The sequence below is a fragment of the Tigriopus californicus genome, chromosome 6, assembly GCF_007210705.1.
Source record: "Tigriopus californicus strain San Diego chromosome 6, Tcal_SD_v2.1, whole genome shotgun sequence".
Lineage (NCBI taxonomy): Eukaryota > Metazoa > Arthropoda > Copepoda > Harpacticoida > Harpacticidae > Tigriopus > Tigriopus californicus.
In genome coordinates this window covers 14,302,672-14,321,338 of record NC_081445.1, presented here as the reverse complement: position 1 = coordinate 14,321,338, position 18,667 = coordinate 14,302,672, and the positions used below count along the sequence as shown (strand labels likewise).

General features: G+C 42.4%; 2 protein-coding genes across 4 annotated transcripts in view; one reads left to right on the top strand and one right to left on the bottom strand.

Annotated features, from left to right (window-relative positions):
- Positions 1 to 7,126, bottom strand: part of LOC131882101 (kinesin-like protein unc-104) — a 10,980-nt gene extending 3,854 nt beyond the window's left edge. The window contains exons 1-21 of one of the 3 annotated variants that reach the window (XM_059229143.1): positions 6,825 to 7,126; positions 6,631 to 6,766; positions 6,467 to 6,549; positions 6,311 to 6,389; positions 6,071 to 6,234; positions 5,835 to 6,013; positions 5,655 to 5,766; positions 5,441 to 5,584; positions 5,186 to 5,352; positions 4,983 to 5,122; positions 4,844 to 4,876; positions 4,282 to 4,532; positions 3,910 to 4,222; positions 3,640 to 3,842; positions 3,451 to 3,565; positions 3,155 to 3,382; positions 2,220 to 2,343; positions 1,872 to 2,066; positions 826 to 945; positions 607 to 758; positions 7 to 102 (exon numbers count right to left, since the gene is read on the bottom strand). In XM_059229143.1, coding sequence (XP_059085126.1) covers positions 7 to 102; positions 607 to 758; positions 826 to 945; positions 1,872 to 2,066; positions 2,220 to 2,343; positions 3,155 to 3,382; positions 3,451 to 3,565; positions 3,640 to 3,842; positions 3,910 to 4,222; positions 4,282 to 4,532; positions 4,844 to 4,876; positions 4,983 to 5,122; positions 5,186 to 5,352; positions 5,441 to 5,584; positions 5,655 to 5,766; positions 5,835 to 6,013; positions 6,071 to 6,234; positions 6,311 to 6,389; positions 6,467 to 6,549; positions 6,631 to 6,730 — 2,998 coding nt within the window. In that variant the 5' untranslated portion in view covers positions 6,731 to 6,766; positions 6,825 to 7,126. The remainder of the gene's footprint in view (positions 1 to 6; positions 103 to 606; positions 759 to 825; positions 946 to 1,871; positions 2,067 to 2,219; positions 2,344 to 3,154; positions 3,383 to 3,450; positions 3,566 to 3,639; positions 3,843 to 3,909; positions 4,223 to 4,281; positions 4,533 to 4,843; positions 4,877 to 4,982; positions 5,123 to 5,185; positions 5,353 to 5,440; positions 5,585 to 5,654; positions 5,767 to 5,834; positions 6,014 to 6,070; positions 6,235 to 6,310; positions 6,390 to 6,466; positions 6,550 to 6,630; positions 6,767 to 6,824) is intronic. The other 2 variants (XM_059229145.1, XM_059229146.1) reach the window with 2 other exon arrangements.
- Positions 7,127 to 11,147: 4,021 nt separating this feature from the next.
- LOC131882108 (calcium uptake protein 1 homolog, mitochondrial-like) overlaps positions 11,148 to 18,667 on the top strand; it is a gene marked incomplete in the record, with an annotated part of 24,216 nt that continues 16,696 nt past the window's right edge. The window contains 2 exon segments of the mRNA XM_059229164.1: positions 11,148 to 11,458; positions 11,519 to 11,988.

The window sequence follows — 18,667 nt, the reverse complement described above, 5'->3', positions numbered from 1 at the left end:
TCGCACCTTGCTCTTTCTCATTGAATTTCTTTTCCAGACAATCTGGAAATAAAATGGTGGCTGATTGTCGAACACCCATTGGATAGTCAACCAATTCTTCATCTAAAAATCGAAAGAATATAATGAAATCCAAAAGCACTTGGAATTTACATTGATCTTTTTTCGCAAACATCTTTTGTTTGAACATCTTTGCATCCTTTGTAGTATGGCAGAATAAATTTATTATTTGCCACATGATTAAATCGACAGTTCTCATTTTCTGTTCACGCCTTGTCAATTTGAACATAAAACTGATCTCTCCCCCATCTCACGCTTCAAAGCTTTATAGTATGACATACTGATAAGAAAGAGGATTTGCCTTTTCCAAGAAAACTGATTTGAAATTGGTTGGTCATGATTTCAGGCACTTTAAAAGAAGCAAAATGAATTTTATGGAGTTGAAAGCATCCGATGCAAGCAAACAAGTGGTCCAGATATCTTAGCCAGTAATTGGCTGACTCTGTCTTTGGAAACATTCTTAGGAGCCAATTACCAACTCCCATGATGGCACGTCACCTTTTGATGACAAAATACCTCGCGGATGAAATGTCAAAAAAGTCACCGTACCTCGTTCTCCTTTCCCTAAAATGGCTTGAACCGCGACCCTGAGGTAGCCCTTGACATCGCCCTTTTCGTTGACCACAGCAATCCGATGAATCAAGGGAACAGGGTACATCAAGTTGGACAGATAGACATAGGCTCGTCCAACCAGCCGAAACCTGTAAACCGAGATCCGAAATTTTGCCTCCTTCTTTCTTTGCATGTCTTGATCCATTTGGTACTCACCAAGGAAACCTGTCGTAGAATGGATCACCGCCAGTGTTAACCTCTTTGTCGTGGTTTGGTGAGGACGGAGATGTTTCAGCTTCGTTTTGATACATTTCACGCATTAGCTCCAATCTTTGCCTGCAATGGAAATTATAGAACCCTGATAAATATAACGTCTATCAGCAGGAAATGGCCTGTGATCTAAAAAAGAGGCTAGCTGGCGATCATATATACTCAATGACCAAAGAGAATGAGAATGCATTTTGCACAGAACATCCAAAGCGAAATAGTCGTCTGTCCGAAAACCATTTGTCTGGGTCATTAATGTTTAGCGTGTTCACAACAAGATATTAGAAAAAGGTGCAGTTGTATAGTGTTAGTCTTGACGCATCTATTGTACAGTATCGCTTGCACTATCATCAATCAACATTCATTGGAGCAATTTCTGGGGTTGTGGACCATTAGTATCAATGATTAGACGAGCAAGGTCAATCAATTTGTTTTACATTACACTACATTAATAATGTGTTATGTGTCATGATGTATTGTGCTTTTCTCGACCAGAATGAGCACCGACGTTGTGGCGTTCAAAAACCTCACAGATATGTGTTTATAACCCATGCAGAAAATTGTGCGCAAAAATTGTCTGCATTTCTTGCTTGAAGAATTTATGGATCAAACTTCTCATTTTGGGTCGCAATAATCCCGCTTTGGGCCACAAGCGCAAAGTAAGAGGCTCCAAGGGGTTTATAAATAAATTGATTAAGCTTCCAACTTCGAGATTCATCAAAAGCAAAAACTTTCGAATCAAGTATTAGAAACCAGCATCTTAGCCTTAGCCTTGGCCTCGTCGTCTCCTTCTTTGATGAGTACATCCAAAGACTCCTCTAAGCGCAACAAACATCGAACCAAACACTCGCAACCTTCTTTGTTCTGGGGGGTCACTTTTCCTTCAGGGAGTAGCCTCCCATTCCCAACAGATGACGCTTAAAGGAGTCCATACAGTACAGTAGAAGAGCATGTGATGGTACTAGATGCGATTGGGGAGGGAGATTCTAACGTACATGTTAGCAGACAAGTAGACGAACCTAGGTGCAAGGGGCAAGGCCGGTCCAGACACCGTGGCCAGACTTTGGAACAGATCCTCGCCTGCTTTGGCACCAAGTTTGTCCTCAACACTCGTGATCCGAGCAGAAGCATGAGAGGAGGGATGATCAAAGTCCTCGTTGTACAAGTGTCGCATAAGTTCGAGACGTTGTCTACATTTAAGTTTAACTCAATTAAAAAACCGGGATGGCTCAAATGTGATGATTGGAAAAGCAGTCTTTTTTTAAAAATTTTGTTTCATAGTTGCAGTTAAACAAAAGTGATAATCGTTCTAAACTAAGTTTGCATGCGGAGAGAGAACTCACCGAAGTTTATCCAGACTCCAATAATGAGTGGCACCATTTTTGGTATCCAAAACCTCAACCGCAACGATTGTTCTGGGATCTGGAGAGTCATCGTCATCATCTGGGTCTCTTACGGTGATCAAATCTAAAGAGGGTACACGATGCACGAGATTGAGGTCATGTTGAACAAATTCAGAGTTGTTGTAATTTTTTAGCCCACGAACCGCCACAAGCACATACTTCGTCGTGGGTTTTAGTTACCTTGATTCCTCCGTGAGATATGTCTCACAATAGTTCAAAGCTTGGAGTGCATGAATTCGATTTGAAATTGAGGTATCGAGATGTTTACTATCATCTTTAAACACTCACTATTTGATGGAGACAAATTACGACGAGATTTTGACGCAACCAAGGCTTGCAATAATTTTTCGATTTGACCTCTCCCAGATCTAGGAGTCTGTCTTTCAGAAGCCTCAATCTCGATACAAAATTGTTAACCTGGAGCCTATGTTATGAACGAACACTTTGTCTGATCTCCAATATGCCCTTTTGGTGACCATCGTCATAAATATCCAAAACCTGGATCTTGGACAACCGATGCCTGCCTAGGTTGGCCAAATAGTACGTACAATAAGGCTTTTTGCAGTCAATACCTAATTGCCACTTCGAAGAGCATGGTTATTGTCTTTCTTTCAAAGGAGCAATATTCAAAAGCAGTTTGATAGTATTGCTAAAAACGATCTACATAACAAAGTAGGGACCATCTCCTATTAATGGGACCAAGGGTGTCTATGTAAAGTACAGAATGGCTGTCATTTATCCCGCTCAAATTACACGATGTAATCCAGGGAACAATTACACGGTTGAAAGCACGCCTCTCTTATTGTGGCAAAGGCGCAAGCCCCAAGTAAGCGATTCCGAATTCAACCCAAATTGATCCTGGGAATGGGACTCACCAGAAGGAAGTGGCGAATAAAGCGTTTCGGTTAGGAGGACAAACTGGAATTGAACCCGCTTTTTCAACTCCACGGAGATGGCATTGGATTCTTTCAGGAACACTGCATTACCCCACAAGTCGTCTCGGAGCGAAGTGAATTGGTGTTGACGCCATTTGGTGAAACCCCAAGCGGCCAACTCGTATTCCCTTTCGTTCCAATTGCATTCTGCTTCGAATATGGGATTCACTGGAAGGAAGAGAAACCTCTGAGATGGAACACACGCGCCCTTCTATACGTGTATATTGTGATCTCACCAAAAACGTCTTCTTCGTTTTGGAAATCGTCGGGAGTCATCGAGCTTATCATGGACATTGTCATGCTTTGTTCCATTACTTGTTTTTGCAGACTTTCAATTTGGTCTTCGTATTTCTAGAAAATAAAGGACGACTTTGCAACATGTACATAGTATATTGAGTACATGTGAAAGATCCTGAAAATCTCACCTTGCGCTCTTGTTGGAACGCTTCATTGGCCTCTTCTTTTTCTTTGAGATATTGCTCCTCCAACTCTTTGAGTTTTTTGGACATTTCCGCTTTCAAGTCGATCCCTTGCTTGGCCATTAGTTCCTCATTGGCAAAGTCCCAATCAACCAGACTAGGATTATCCGCAACATCCTCCGGACTGTTTACGGGTCGTATTTCTCTTGCTATAAAACACAGCAACCAATTCATGACTTTTGATTCATTTGAACAACATTGGGTTCATTAGTATACCCTGTTCAGGATGGTTGAATCGGAACACATGGTTTTTGCCCATGATCACTCGGCATCCGGTACGAAGAACCACTGAGTCTTCGATTTTCCGCCCGTTTACGAAGCAAACGGCGTCCTTCATGGGTCGAAGTCGGACCGTTCCCTCCGTGTTCTCAAACACACAATGCTCGCTCAAGATATGAGCTCCAACCAATTGAATGTCTTGGGGAATATTCGCCTCTGGGGATCCAATCCGGGTGATGCCTTCTTTGATGTAGTACAGCAAGCATTCCGACAGAGACACGTCCTCGTTGAGATTGATCAAATGAGGCGTCTAAACAAAACGTGGCGCTAGGTAAATATCCGTCCTGAGTCGAATTCGGCCCCTCTTACCTTTTTGGGCGAGAAGAACCCCACGGTTTGACCGTCCTCCTTCATGGCCACGCCCATTTCGGCAAAGACCGCCTCTCGTTGGTGGCGAATGGATTCGGTACGACGCAGCTTCTCCTCCCAGGTCTCGTTCAATTCTGCCACGAGTTTCTCATTCTCCTGAAGCTTATCCACGGCCTCTTCAGCAATGGTGGAGGTCGGTCCTCCAGGCTTGGATTCGCTGCAAGAGATCCTGACCTCGCCTCCGGTGGCTCCTAAAGGACAAGATTGGATTATTGCATCCGGAACGAAAATCAAGGATTTTGCGAACAAGATAGGTTTGGTTAAAGGGTGGGAGGGCGGTATGAGTCCATGTCCAGAGATAACAAAGCAGAGTAGAGACATGGTCTAAAGCAAACAAGGTCCACAACGAAGCGCTAAATGAGGGGAATCAAAGGGAACCGGAAGCCAGTCAAATGGTCGAGAGAAAGCCAGGATCCAAGAACAACAACAGGCATGCGAGGTAGGTGGTGGTGTGGATGGTATTGTTCAAGAAAAGATACGTGTTGTAATCCCTGAGACTTACTCTGCTTTGTGTATATTACTCTCCCACCAGGCCCTAAGTTACACAAAAGACAGGGTTGATAGTAGTGTACAAGTATACAAGTTCTAATTAGATGTTGGCTAGAGGTCACGACGTGGTTCCAATTTTCTGGCCAACTCACCTTCCTCCACCTCGATTCCCTCGGCTTTGAGAAGATCGCGGAGACGCTCAATTTCCTCCTTGAGTTCACGGATGAGTTTGGCATTGGCATCCTCGTTGACAATAGCTTTGCAAACAATTTGCTTCGCTCGATCGGCATACCTTGCAATTGATGTGAAAATGTATTTACCCACTTCATTTTGAATAGAACAGGCGTTCTTTTACCTTAACGTTGACAGAGTTTCATCGTAATTGATATCTGCTGGAGATATTGCAGCCACCATCGCCGTTTTTGAGTTCCCACCCAAGTTCTCCCGTAGCAACCACGTCAAAACGGAGTCTCGGTAAGGAATAAAGTCATTCTTTTTCTTCTTTTTCACTCCAGATGAAGCCTATACACACACATGTATTATCATCAACTGAGAACTGGATACGATATTTTTGAAATATTAAAAAAATGGAAAATGGAAGTCCACTTACGGATTCTGCCAATGCTGAGATGACTTTCCCCAGGGTAGTTAGACTTTTGTTGATGTTCGCTCCCTCTTTCAATCTAGTTCCTTTGGCACCCGTCGATTCCGCTCTTTCGGAACCGGCCAAATCCACAAGAGAGATCTTACTAACCTGCGGATGATTTTCATCGTAAGTCTCTTAACCACAACCCAGTGCTTTATTCACTTCAAACGCGACAAACCTTTTCCGCAGTCAGACCTGAAGCCTCATCGTGCTTGTGTTGAGTGAAAATGATGGTAAAGACGGCGTGGGACCTTGACGAGGTCTCATTCATATTGGTGGCCGCCACAGTTCTATTGAAGGGGAAATTGAGTGATTCAAGATGTCATTCGGAAAAACAGGCAATGGGCTTCTGTGGTACCTAGCTTTGTTCCCCTCTTCCATCAGTTCATGGATATCCGGGTAGGAGGTCACGGCCAACTTGGAGAGATCTTCAACATATGGACCTAACAGAGGATGTTCTCGCACCCTCAGATTGCCTTTGTTGTTGGGATTTAAGAGATCTCGCACTCTTTCACAGTAAATTTCCATGTAGCTCACCTACATACAAATATGTCACACACCAGGCTCTGTGTGAAAGATGTTTAACATACTTACTTCTACTGAGTATTTAGTGTCCAAACAATCATCCCGGTTAATCTTCATGAAGAGATCCTTGCAGAGCCTGGGAATGATTCCTTCATCCGCATCCTGCTTGCCCATCATGGTATACGACTTTCCGGCGCCAGTTTGACCGTAAGCGATGATACACACATTATATCCTTAGAATGGATAATAAAACGAGCTTCAATTCAAGCGCAATCAATCAAGAGAGTGTCGGTCAAGGTAAAATCTCACCTTCGAAAGCGTGGTCCAACATCTCTTCCCCCAAATCTCCGTAAACATTCTCCTGGCCATGAAATCCAGGACCAGAGGGCTGAAATTAAAAGAAGTGAAAAGTTTAGCTAGGATGTTCCGGGATTGTCTTTGGTTTGAAAAATGACATGAACCCACCTCATGGGACCAATACGAAAAGTCAAAATTGAACGACTTGGGAGCATCTTTGGAACCAGGTGGAAGTTTGGGATTGGTTATAACTGCAGAAGAAAGATATATATACCTATTCTTGAAGCTATTCGATATCAAACATATTGCATTAGTTTACGTGTATTGCTCACCTGTTGTGGCATCACTCATGTCGATGATGCAAGAGCAATCCCGAGCAAGTTCCCGATTGTTGAAAGGTCGAACTCGAACCGCGACCTTCACCGACGACATTTTGGGATCAATTGGTTGGACGAACTAAAACGACGACTACCAAGTGGAATTGATCGACCGCGCCCCTATTGATGGGTCCATAATGTTTTTTTACCTTCAACGACCTTCTTCGGCTTTAGGCGAGCATGGCACAAGATGATTTGACTCACACGTATGTTAACCAATCTGATCGTGTTCCCAAGCACGAGGATCACGTCCTCCAATCTCAAGATCCATTCCAGTGAGACACTAATCTTGGTATCTTTTTCTGTCAGCTGGTTCCCGAAAACTCGTCCTACGCCTTCTTCTTCTCTTTCGTGTTCTTCCTCGTTTCCAGTGCCTTTCTCAACCTCCTTGGACCACGGCAATCGAAGGCCAGCCAAAGGCCAAAGAGCCCTATTTCACTGACATTGGATCCCCACTGTCAAAATGTCATTTCTCTTCCAAAATTAAGCCAGACTCATCTTTGATCCCATTCTTCCTATAAACCACGAAAGGTGCTCGGAAATGAAATAAAAGGTCGGAATTCAGTGTAGCTGGGCTTTTTATGGCACCCGCCAGTGCAGCCCTCCGCCAAAGGATTTCGTGTGGATGAAAGGAGAGATGGCATTGACTGGCAGGCGAGAAGAGACCTTTTCTTGTTCTCCTTTCAAGGCGATCTCAGTCCTTCTCATTGGAACACGGATCCACAATGGAGAAAGCCATGAAGCGGAGAGGCTCCAGCTACACTGATAAAGCTTCCCGGAAAGTACATAAATCAAAACGAAAGTGCAATATCGGGAGTCTTTGCATTTCTATTGTGTTGCCCGATTTGGAACTTTGGATGAGTCATGAAGAAAGTGGGTTGGGTAATATTTTTATGAAGGCGATGTTACAGATTGCCAGTGGGAAGCTGTCATGACATCCATGGTACTTATCATTTAAGTATTGTCATCCCTCGTAGAAATTTGGACTCTATTAAGGCCTCTATCGGAGAGGAGTTTACTAACTTTACAGGAATGTCGGCACCTTCTTGAAACAGGGAGCGGAACTGTGGAACCATTTGGAACCCGTCACCAAGTCATGCCAATCATTGCACATACATCTAAAAGAAAGTTAGCCCCACTCGATATCAGTATGCCTCTATAACTAACACAAATAACAAAAGTGCTAATGCAACTTGAATAGTAAATACTACAACTGTTACTGCTTTATTTCTCATTATTAACTCTTAAAAAAAGTAAAGCAAGTTAAAATCGGAAACATGACAACGGGCACTTTTGCTCATGGGCCCTATGCACGTGATTCAAATACTCTGCATTCAGGTTTGATTGCCTAATCCATCAAGTTTTGGTTCAATCCTACTTTAAATGGTAATCATCGGTTACTATGGATCATCATTTGTTTTCGTACCAACAGAACATTTAGGTATTTCTCGCTCAAGCGACGGAACAAAAAATAGTACGATCTCTGCAACATCACAAATCAGTGTGGTTCTCTTTTCATATTTGAACAACATTCTTGGAAAGCACAAATACAATTACTTAGGATTAATCGGAAATATTTCTAATGTGAGTATTAAGAAGTACAAGAAAACCACTAAGTACGTATTTTCCCCTAACAGTTCAATATTTTAGACCATAAACCTGATCCTCTTGAACCATGACATGCCTCTTTTAATGGGTTTCCTTTTCCTTGTCAGATGCTCGGAAAACAAAAGAAAATGCATCTGATTAGGGCTTGGGTGGCTAACCTAATTTTTAGCTAAGGATGAGGGTTCATCAGACAAGCATAATATCAACCATCACGTGTCCCATCATGAAGATCAGAAAGTACAAAGCTTCGCATTATCATTCTGGCCTAACAAGGCCTGGCCTGGAACCCAACACATGGGCCAAGAAAGATAAGACGTTAAGGAAGAATATACTTGGAACAAAATAGCATTAGTTCCAAGATCATCATCAGAGGTTATTCCAAGCGTTTCCGCTGCGTTCCTCAGTTCCCAAGGTGTGGTTGGAACCATGAGGTTGGATCCTGTCTTTGGGACCAGTTTTCTTCCTAAACAAGCAAGAAATTCTGAAAGCTCGAGAAGGTTCAATTGGACTAACGGATGGAAAAGTAAGTGCAATTCAAGAACTGTTGTGAAAATAGCAAGTTGGATCAAATCTTGGTTGCTGAGAAAAAGTTTCAACCACTTCGAAGTTGGCTGGCTATATTGCGGTAAAGTGAAGAAGGCTAAAGAAGAATGTTTAATGCACCAAAGGAGTGGGACGTTTTCTCATGCCATTAGATCGGATCTTGAAGGTGAAAAGCCGTAGCATTAGAGCTCGAGTTCAAAATGTGCTTCTTCACAAAGGTGGGCATTGGATCATAAGCTGATAGTTAATTAATGCATGTACTTTCGTCGAGCAGATGAATAAAAGACTAAACTTGGTCTTGTTAATTCTTCCATCATCAGAATGGGACTTATCCAGTTTGCCTTCTTAGTGATCCCATCGAATTCCTTGATCCGTGCTTTGATATCACTAAATGTTCCCTTGCGTGACAACGTTTAACAGAATATAGAAAGACGCATGCCTTTGAGTTTCTTTCAACATGCGATGGAATGACACTTTCAATCAAAATATGACATCTTTTAGATTTGTATTACGATTACGAAATGTGATTAATAAAGGATTAACGTTTGACGAGGGCAAGCCCACTTTTGCATATTTCATAAGCTTTATTTCGACTAGATATAAGAGGGTCAAAAATATGTTAAGCCACACTTATTGGATCAGGTTGTCTGATTTCCCTACCCCATTGGCTTCTCCACTCATAATAATGTCATGCTAAGAGTTCTGACATTTGTATCCTCCAAGGGTGGCCAATTCCATGCCTTGTCATCCTCTAACGAGCTTTTTTTCTAGCTTCGCTCTCATCTCCTCCCCGGCCGGAAAATGCCATTCTCAATACAACAGCACCCATTATTTATCCTCATCTCCGATACTTGAGCAACTTTTATTGGCCCGTTTTGTTCCTTGAATGCGTACAATACGCTCCATTGCATCCTCGAACTCATTGGCGCCATGAGGTGTCTCGGCCCTCTATTGGGTATCCATGAAGCAGAATTCTCCCATACAGATCCCTTGCCAAGGCACCGAGGGAAGAAAACAGGACCAACTTTCCGAAGAGAGAACGTCCCAACGGTTTTTTTTCCTTATCCTGATGATCGCTTTGCGTCCAAGGGAGTGCACAATGTGCACACTACACACACTCGACACTCACCCTAGCGGCCTCTCCGCACTCACTCTCAATAGGCTCCTTCTTTCCTCGACGTATGTATGTACATTTAGCTCTGAGGAGTTCCTGGGTGCTGGTCCCAAGGGCCGAAGTTAAGAATGAAGATTCTGGTCCCTCCCGGGCACGCCTTCGAATGGCTTCACACGAATGGTTGTATTTCCACAATTATACTCTAGTCCACCCTTGTAAAACTCTGCTTGGTGAGAAGAAGTATTACTTTGGGGTATAGTCCAAGGATCCCTGGATAGTCGAACAAAAAGACCGAGCGCTTTCTACTGTATATCCGAGTCCTTATTTGCACGCCAAGTAAATACGTTTAGCAAGTCGTCTGCACTCAAGGCCCACTTCAGATTGATTTCACTTATTGTCACGTCTCAGAGGAGGATTTGCACGTTACATCAGACCGGATAAGAGGTCGAAGCAAAATGGAACTTGGGTTGAGCCATACAAAGTGACTAGGAAAGATTCATGCCCCTGTCCATTGCATTGAAATATGGTTCACGTTCTGGACTTCAGAGGGCGCCTTGTAAGCTAGCCTCTAGCAAATCCAGGGCCGATTGGGCTGATTCCTCCTTATTGAATTATACTGCGTCTGAGTTGCTTTGTGATTGATTGTATCAAAATCAAATGTGTGGTTAGTGACCCAGGTCACATAATGTCCTGAACATAAATTACTTTCATGGCATGTTACTAGTAGTTTATTTAACAACCTACCGCGCCTCTTCCCCATTTCGTTTGGGCTGTCTGACGTTGGAAATATGGGCCCCTAGAGCAGGGAGGGCTAGTACAAGCCCATAAATCCACTTTCTTGATTTGGATTTGCTCTTGCATAAATATAGTAAATCATTAGTGGACAATGTGTTTCTCTTACGAATATAATATTAACTATTTATGAAAAGTACCGACCTTGCAAGGATGTGACTTCACCTATGTAGATATTAAGCTTTAAATATGACACTTTATTATTTCTTCATTTATAAGTGTTGTAATTCAAGTTGAGGGGGAGACGAGTGTATATCTACTGTAACTTTATTCGTAAAAATCGGCCATTTATAGTTGTTCAATGTACACCAACCAAGAGTAGAGAGCACTTTAGACAGTTATCAGATGACGGAACAATCTATACAGAACTTTACTCAACCTTTTCATCAGGTGCAGATTCCATTTCCAACAATAATGACACATCTAAAATAGCTACCACAGCCACTATCCTTGGGTGAGAGCCATTCAAGCATCTTTGGCAAAAGTGTGCTTGAATTTCAAAGTTGGAAACACCTCCACAAAGCCTTGTCTCATGAGACAGGATGTGTTTGGACGGTCATAACGAAGGCCATAATCTCGATCTAAGTAGCTTCGCGAGTCGGGAAACTTTCTCACTCATTTCGCAGCATAACGCTCTCTTCACGGAGACAAAAGACAAAAGGCTTCAAGGCCAAAATGAGCATCGACCGAGATGAAATCCGTCCTGGCCGTCATGGGATGGCAATGGTGAATAAATTAGTGCTCGGTGACGAATGTGCAGAAAATCTCACGCATTTCATTGCACAGATCGCTCCTGATTGTGGAAATATGCGCCCGCTCTCTCTACGCTGGGTTGTTGGATGTGTGTAACCCAAAGTGTTCCATTCACGAGCTCTCCTTGGTCTCGTTCCCTCTTTCCCCTCCTCCTCGTAGTGGCCCTTATTCCAAAAGGCGCCCCGAAGTTCCCTGCTTTACCCTCGGCCTCGAATATTGTGTTCCCTTTTTCATGTTCCTTTGGCGATGGAAAAGACATTTGTTCCCGCTTTTTCAAGCCGAGGCCAGCCTGTGGCCTTCAGTGGTCCCTCTGACTCGGTCCCTCTTCAGTCCTTGGCCAACAGCTGACTGTGGCGGTTGTCCAATGGCGGGAACTCGTGGAGAAAAGCCCTTCTGTACACGGCCTTATCTCGACATTGCATGTGGATTCGCTTGCACCGAGTGTACTACATGTGTTCCAAACCAAATCGCTATGGGTCAATTACGGACTGATGTGTTGTAAGGTAGGGATTTTCAAAGTCAAAAGCGCTCAATCAAAGTCGGGTAAAACGTTGTAAGGGCGTGATGAAAATGTATTCATCATTGTTGTGACATGTGGGTATAGCTATGTTTGCTATAATGTTTTGGGACGGTCAGGACAAGGTTATTGATTGGAAAAGAGAATGACGTGATCGGGGGAGGAGAACTCCATACTTTTGCGTTCATCACCTTAGAGAACATGTTTGAAAACTAATTTTGGTGCGTTGGAGTCAATGAATGGTTTTAAATGAACTCTAAAAATGTGCCAGCTTTTCGCACCAAAAGGCGCTTCGTCTCTCTGTGTTCTATTGGCATCACATCAGGCATGAGTCAATTGCCCTTGAAATGAGATTGATCACAGACACATTCATAATAATTGCAATTAAAAAGTAATTTTATTACATTTTTTGCTTCAACTTTGGCAATCATTTTCTTCTTCCTTGCGTACAATTAAGTAGTTTTCTAGCCCTTCTCATGACCTATCACTTACATCTGCTAAAATGCTATCAATTAACTTGGATCTCACGTTCAAGTAGCAAATGGTCCTTATAATGGGACAACAGAAGTTGTTGGCCTTTTCGGGAAAGGATTGTCGGCTCTCTTGGCTTTGATTTTGTCCATGGCTTCGCTTCGATAAGCAAGTAAAGCAGCAATAGGCTCACGCTCGAGCCAACAAATGGAGACGAGTTGAAGGGCCTTGTCAGGAATGCAGAGATTCTGGGGAGATTAGAGTAATCTTTAGAGTGGTTGTCCGCTTGGATTGCATCCTGTCGGATGAATACAACTTTACCTGTCTACGACGTACACACGATGATGGGATGTGTTAACGGTTGGGGACCACAAACACAATGGACAGGCTCTCAATGTCCTGATACAGGTCAGTTCTTGAGCAAGCTCAATGTTTCTTCTCCGAGGAGTTCTTTAGAGATCAGACGATTACTTCTCCTTCATTTCGTAATAGTGGGGTTTGGATTTCAATGCGTGGTTTATAAGACGATACCAGAAGTGATATTGAAAAAAGTTCGTTGGTTCTTTATTGGTTAAGCTTTATCACGAAGCATTGCTTCATGACATGGCATTGACTATGAGCAACCATTTCTAAGTACTAAGTTAAATGCTTGGATCCTAATGAAGTGTAGATTGTGCTTTATCAGTCAAGTGCTTAAGCAAATTTAGATATCTAAATGGTTTGCCAAAATTGGAGCAGGTTCAGCGATGGAGTCACGCGAATGATTGATTCAGAATTGATGAATCTCCTGTATGAAAATAAGCTTAGATTTATGAAGGGGGCTTATTTGAAACTTGAAGTCTGGTGTAAAAAGGGTAGAAGGCGAAGACATACATACACTAAGGTAATGGCTAAATATACGTCGTTTGACAAACCACGAAGGATTAGTTAACAATGAACATTATATGCACCACATTTCATAATGCCATTCAAAACTTTAAAACATACCAAATATGGGATTTCAAAGGATCAAAGGCATTGTAAATCAATGTGGAGCAATAGACTCAGTTTGCCTGTCCCTTTTGATACACTTTTACTAATGGCTGGGTCCCAGCAAGTAAGAACAGGTATTTTGGTGGTCAGAAAAAGGCAATTTTCGCACAGCAATAGTACTACACCTGGGCTTTTAGGGCCACTGAACCCGCCTCTCATGACCCTCAAATCCAGCGGAAATCTCGAATATTTCAAACTCTGCAGTACTTTATCCCCCTTGTACCACTGCGTCGACGTCGGTGAGCTAATTATCTTACAAATATGAAAAGGGAAATGGACATTATTACTCTCCCGCAATTCTCACACGAACCAAACTTCAATTAGAATTTGTAGATAAAGTGGCGCCACCTGCCGGAGTGAATACCGCCATGATTAGAGCGGACTTCGGTTCCATGAAATCGATATTCTTGAGGGTAACATTGTTTGACGGATTCCCAGTGTCAAGTGTCGTTTTTGGCCTTGGACGAATCGAAACAGATGTGTCCAAGTATCCGATGTCTAAAGCGCATGCCATTTCGTTGAAGAAGCCTTTTAAGGCTGAGAGACTCCAGTCGTTCAAGTGGTTCCAATAAAGAGAGCTAAATTTCAAGTCTCCTCTGCAACGAAACCTAATCCAGTCGTCGAGGGTATTTCATATTACGGTCGGCCTCACCAACAAGAAATGTAGACAAAAAGGTAAGAAAGGACATTGCATTACATGAGTGTGTTTCGACACAACCGTCGGTATGGGAGATTTAGACCCAGAGGAAAATGAAAAAGCACGGGATTTCAGGAAAAGCATAGTATATCATCAATGAAAAAAATTTCAAAAAGGATAGAATTGCTAGTATTGTTTGTTTGTTTATTATGCAGTCAGATGGCAGCTCTCTCGCTCGAGCTGCCATCTATTGATGGGTGTCCTAAATGAGGAATATTCCCGCTTCGTCGTCACAGCCAACAATAATTATTACCTCACCCTCAGAATGACCGCAGGTTCGCCCATTTAAGTTGTTAAAGCAGTAACTCATGTTGTAATTAAATACCAGCCGGGGAGGTTCGCAAAGTGGAGAGCGGATGCTCTACCAATACGGTACCGAAGCAAGCCTTTATAAAGCATAGTATATTGCCAACACTTTGAAGAACGTTATCCAGACAAGATGTCAATTTCTTGGGGGGTTTTATCACTTTTTTCTTTGAAAAAGTCTTCAGAGGGAACTTTCAGAATTTTCTGACACTCTGATTTGTCTCCATCTGTCTTCTTTTTTCGCACTCAGATCCTAGAACTTTGAGCCATCCTTTCTCGTTATTCGAATCTCATTTTGTTACAACAAGACTGTCCCTAGCAGCTTGTCAGCAGTTTCACTTTTTTGGTCATTGGCACAAACGTCTTTCGTTTTCTACTCTATGATTGACAACTGAAAGAAACAATACAATAAATACGATTAGGGTCAGCCAGGAGCTTTCAATAATGGGACAAAAACTCAATGAGGCCCAGCCATCAAAACCAGGTGTCTTAATGCGGAACTACATTTTGCAGTTGGTGGACCAAAAATGCGGCCTTTCTTGGGACAGAATTGTAAAAGGTGGCTTTTCACATAACCTGTAAAGATTTAGAGCTCCACAAGGAAACATTTGGTACGTTTTAATCCATTGTCTTGAGAATAGTCGGAATCAACATGCTCAGAGTTTGGCAGCCTTTGGCAGCTGTCACTCTTCATGAAGGCCATAATGGTGCCTGAGACTCAAGAACCCTGGGAAACCCAAATGAAATGGCCTTCTTCGGCATCGTATTCTCTCTCGCATTTCGGCCAGGCCATTAATGTTCATCGGAGGCCATTAAATTCGCCTAGGACATTGCCATGACTCAGCGCAGGTGAGGTGGAAATGATTTAGGGCAATGATTTAGGCGAGGTCGGAAGGAGCTGGGATCCGAGTGGAACATTAGATTGCTTGAATTAACGCCAGGGGCTTTGATTGAAAGCGGATTTATCCAACAACGAATCCTTGATCCTGTTACTTTTAGGTAGTGCGAGATAATGGTTCGAGAGATACGAGACATGACAGGACCGCCCTACCTTTGCTCTCGCTCATAAATCATATTCATCATTAATCTAACAGACCTGTTCGGATATCTGAGGAAATGGGTAAATACTCAGAGACCGGGTGGATCAAGAGTATTTTTTTTTCAATCAAGACTTGCGAGTTTAGAATACTGAGTGTGCGAGGTCGTATATTGCGTCAGTTCATTTGAGGCATCCAGATCAAGCATTCATACTGAACTACCCCGTTGGGCGTGAAACGATGATGATGAATAGAAGAAAGGGCCTCAAATAAGGCCCATTCGTAGAGGCTCTACCTCAATAGGAGTGGGAAGGGAGAAGAAGAAGCGGAAGAAGGAGCAGTTTGAATGGAATGTTCTTTGAGATCGACTGAATACTTTCATAATAGGGTTCAAGAGGCAGAATGTTACTACATTACGAGGGCACTTCATAAGAGGATGCTTCTTCTTTTGATATTGTTCTGATAATATAAACCAGACGGGGGAAATGACGTTGCCGTTATTACTTCACCTATTTCAATGAGTTTTAGAACCACGCAAAAAATGTTCATACTTTTCCATAATCATCTTCACGCTGTCCCAGCATGTTTACTAGTACTCGCCATTGACATTTTCCCTTATTATAAATACCTCCACAAACGAACAATAAACATCTAGTCAACAGCCACCATCCGGCAATCATACAACTAGAAGGCCATACAACTGCTAAGCTACATGAATGACATCAATACATCTGTATTTGGTCACTCAATAACCTGAGTTTGGGCAAAAGATGTTTTGGTGCAATGTTGGAGTAGAGTTCATAAGACTTGATGTCGATTCCTAGGAGATACATCTCTGTTAGGGTTTTTGGAACACTTGCACTAAAAGTGTGACTTTTTTTATTCCACTCGCTATTGTTTTTCAAGCTTATTTACAAAATAAATTATTTACAATCAAGTCATGATTGAAAACGATTCTATAATGAGTTAGTCTTCCTGGATGGTCTAAAAAGAACCGAGAGCTAGTCGACAAGTTTCTTCCCAAATGGTGGTGGTTCAAATTTCATTGACGAAAAAAGTAATTATCACTGGATCAAAGCACATCACATTAAATAACCAAGAGGAAATCGACGTAATTCTTTCTGGGGTTGAAAAGAGGTTGAAGCAGTTCATAGAGTCAAAGGCCCCTGATTCGATTCCCCTCATCGATCTTTCTCTTCAAGAAAGAATGCTAATCCACATCCACAGACAAAATTTTTCTTTGGAAAAATGTTCAGGTTTATTGACCGGATGAGATTCACCCTTCCTACTCTGGTATCAACCAATCCAAAAACCGTTTGTGTGAGGGACAAACTGAAACGAAGACGTTTTGATCCATCACTTGGCTCATTTGAATGGTTCCATTGCGTGACTAGAATTTTCCACACATTCTAAAAAAAATCGACAACTTGTCCGATGACTTCCTGAAATTTCTTCCCTGCCTGTGTTGCTCGACAAGTACCATACATGCCTTGGAGCGTTTGATTAATATTCATGAAGTTCAAAATTCCAACCCGTTGGCCTGAAATGCCTTCTTCAGTGCCTTTCTCTGCATTGCCATAGATGAAGGGAAATGGGATCCCTCTGAAACTCTTGTACAACAGGAGGCTAGGCTGAGAAGATTTTTCTGTCCCTTCCTTAAGGGAAGGGAGGCAAGGTCGGTCACGAACCAACACGTCTTGGGACCCCGGGTTTAAGAACCAGAAACGACATCAGGACATCCAAAAGCCTTGAGAGGAAAGGTCCTATACTTCAACTAGTGCCATTTATATTAGTGGTGTTAGGGTGCCATAGTATGTGTTTCCATCCACCTTCAATTTGGCCCTTGAAATGGAAGGGACCTCTATCCTGAGTTCATTGTGTGTTGAGTGAAGCAGATCTTGTAGGTTTCCTTGTAAACATTTAAGATGTTAACATGTTTTTAGGGCTCTTTTAGCACTTCTCTTTGGCCATTTTTTGCAGTTGATGGGACTATTTCGATGGTTGATTTTGATAGTGAAGACTCAACAACATTTGATAATAAAAACGTGAATTAGTTACTGGTTGGGGACTTTACATGAGAGCCTTTTTGTTGAAATGTAAATTGAATTGATTTATCAGGCCATTCCCAAAGTCAGTCACCGCTGATAATGAAAACCAAATGCTATTTATTGATCTTCAATGACGGTCAAGTCTAGTCATTTGAAAAATACACTGTAATCTGAAACCATGGAGGGAACAAATCACCAAACAATCCGCTTAATTGGAATGGCACTCGACTTTGAATCCTCCTTTTTTTTTAATCCAGCTTATCCAGAATTGTTTTCCAATCCAAACTTAAAGGCCTACTGTCGTCTGTCCGGCCTTTGCTGGGTGGTCTTTCCCTAATCTTGTTAGTGCTTTAGGCGAAGAACTATCGCAATCTCGACAGAAAAGCATCAAAGTAGATCCACTTGGGCTTAAACTTTTTTCGGGTTTCTGTTCCAATTTCGACCATTCTTGGTTTGTACTCCAGAAGATGGATGATATTGTGATTCACTCTGAACCACTGAAACCATTCGCTTCGTTCCTGTAGACAAAACATGTGCGTTAGATTAAAGTGCCATTCTTGTTTTATGATCCACAAGAAAACAACATTTGAAGGCGTCTTATCAAGCCAACGTTGCACGACAGTTTTAGTTTTCCGGCCTGAGATGTCTCTTTTTGAAAAGTATCTTATTTGAAAAAAGAAAAGCACAATGGATGGCGAAACATCTCTGACAAGACAGTGAAAGCTATGTCTCTTTTTCAACTACGTTTCGGAGTTGTCTTTTCCATAGCGCGTTCCCTTGAAAGGAACCATTTCATCGCAACCTATTATATAAACTGCACAGTACATATAGGTAGACACAAAACTTGCATTGTAGGCATTCCAAAACAGAGAGTGAGTAAACTTAATCTCCCAAAAGTATCCTATACATAAATGAGGTTGGCAGAGAAACCCAGACTTTCTTGTCATGAGGGTGTGTTGCCTCCAAGTTCCTGGGAATCGTTTCTCATTAGCATTTCCTCTTGATGTGGTCTGTGGAAGGAGGCCCGCAACCAAGTTTGGTAACCGCCTGTGAGGATAAAGTAAGAGCCTGTCC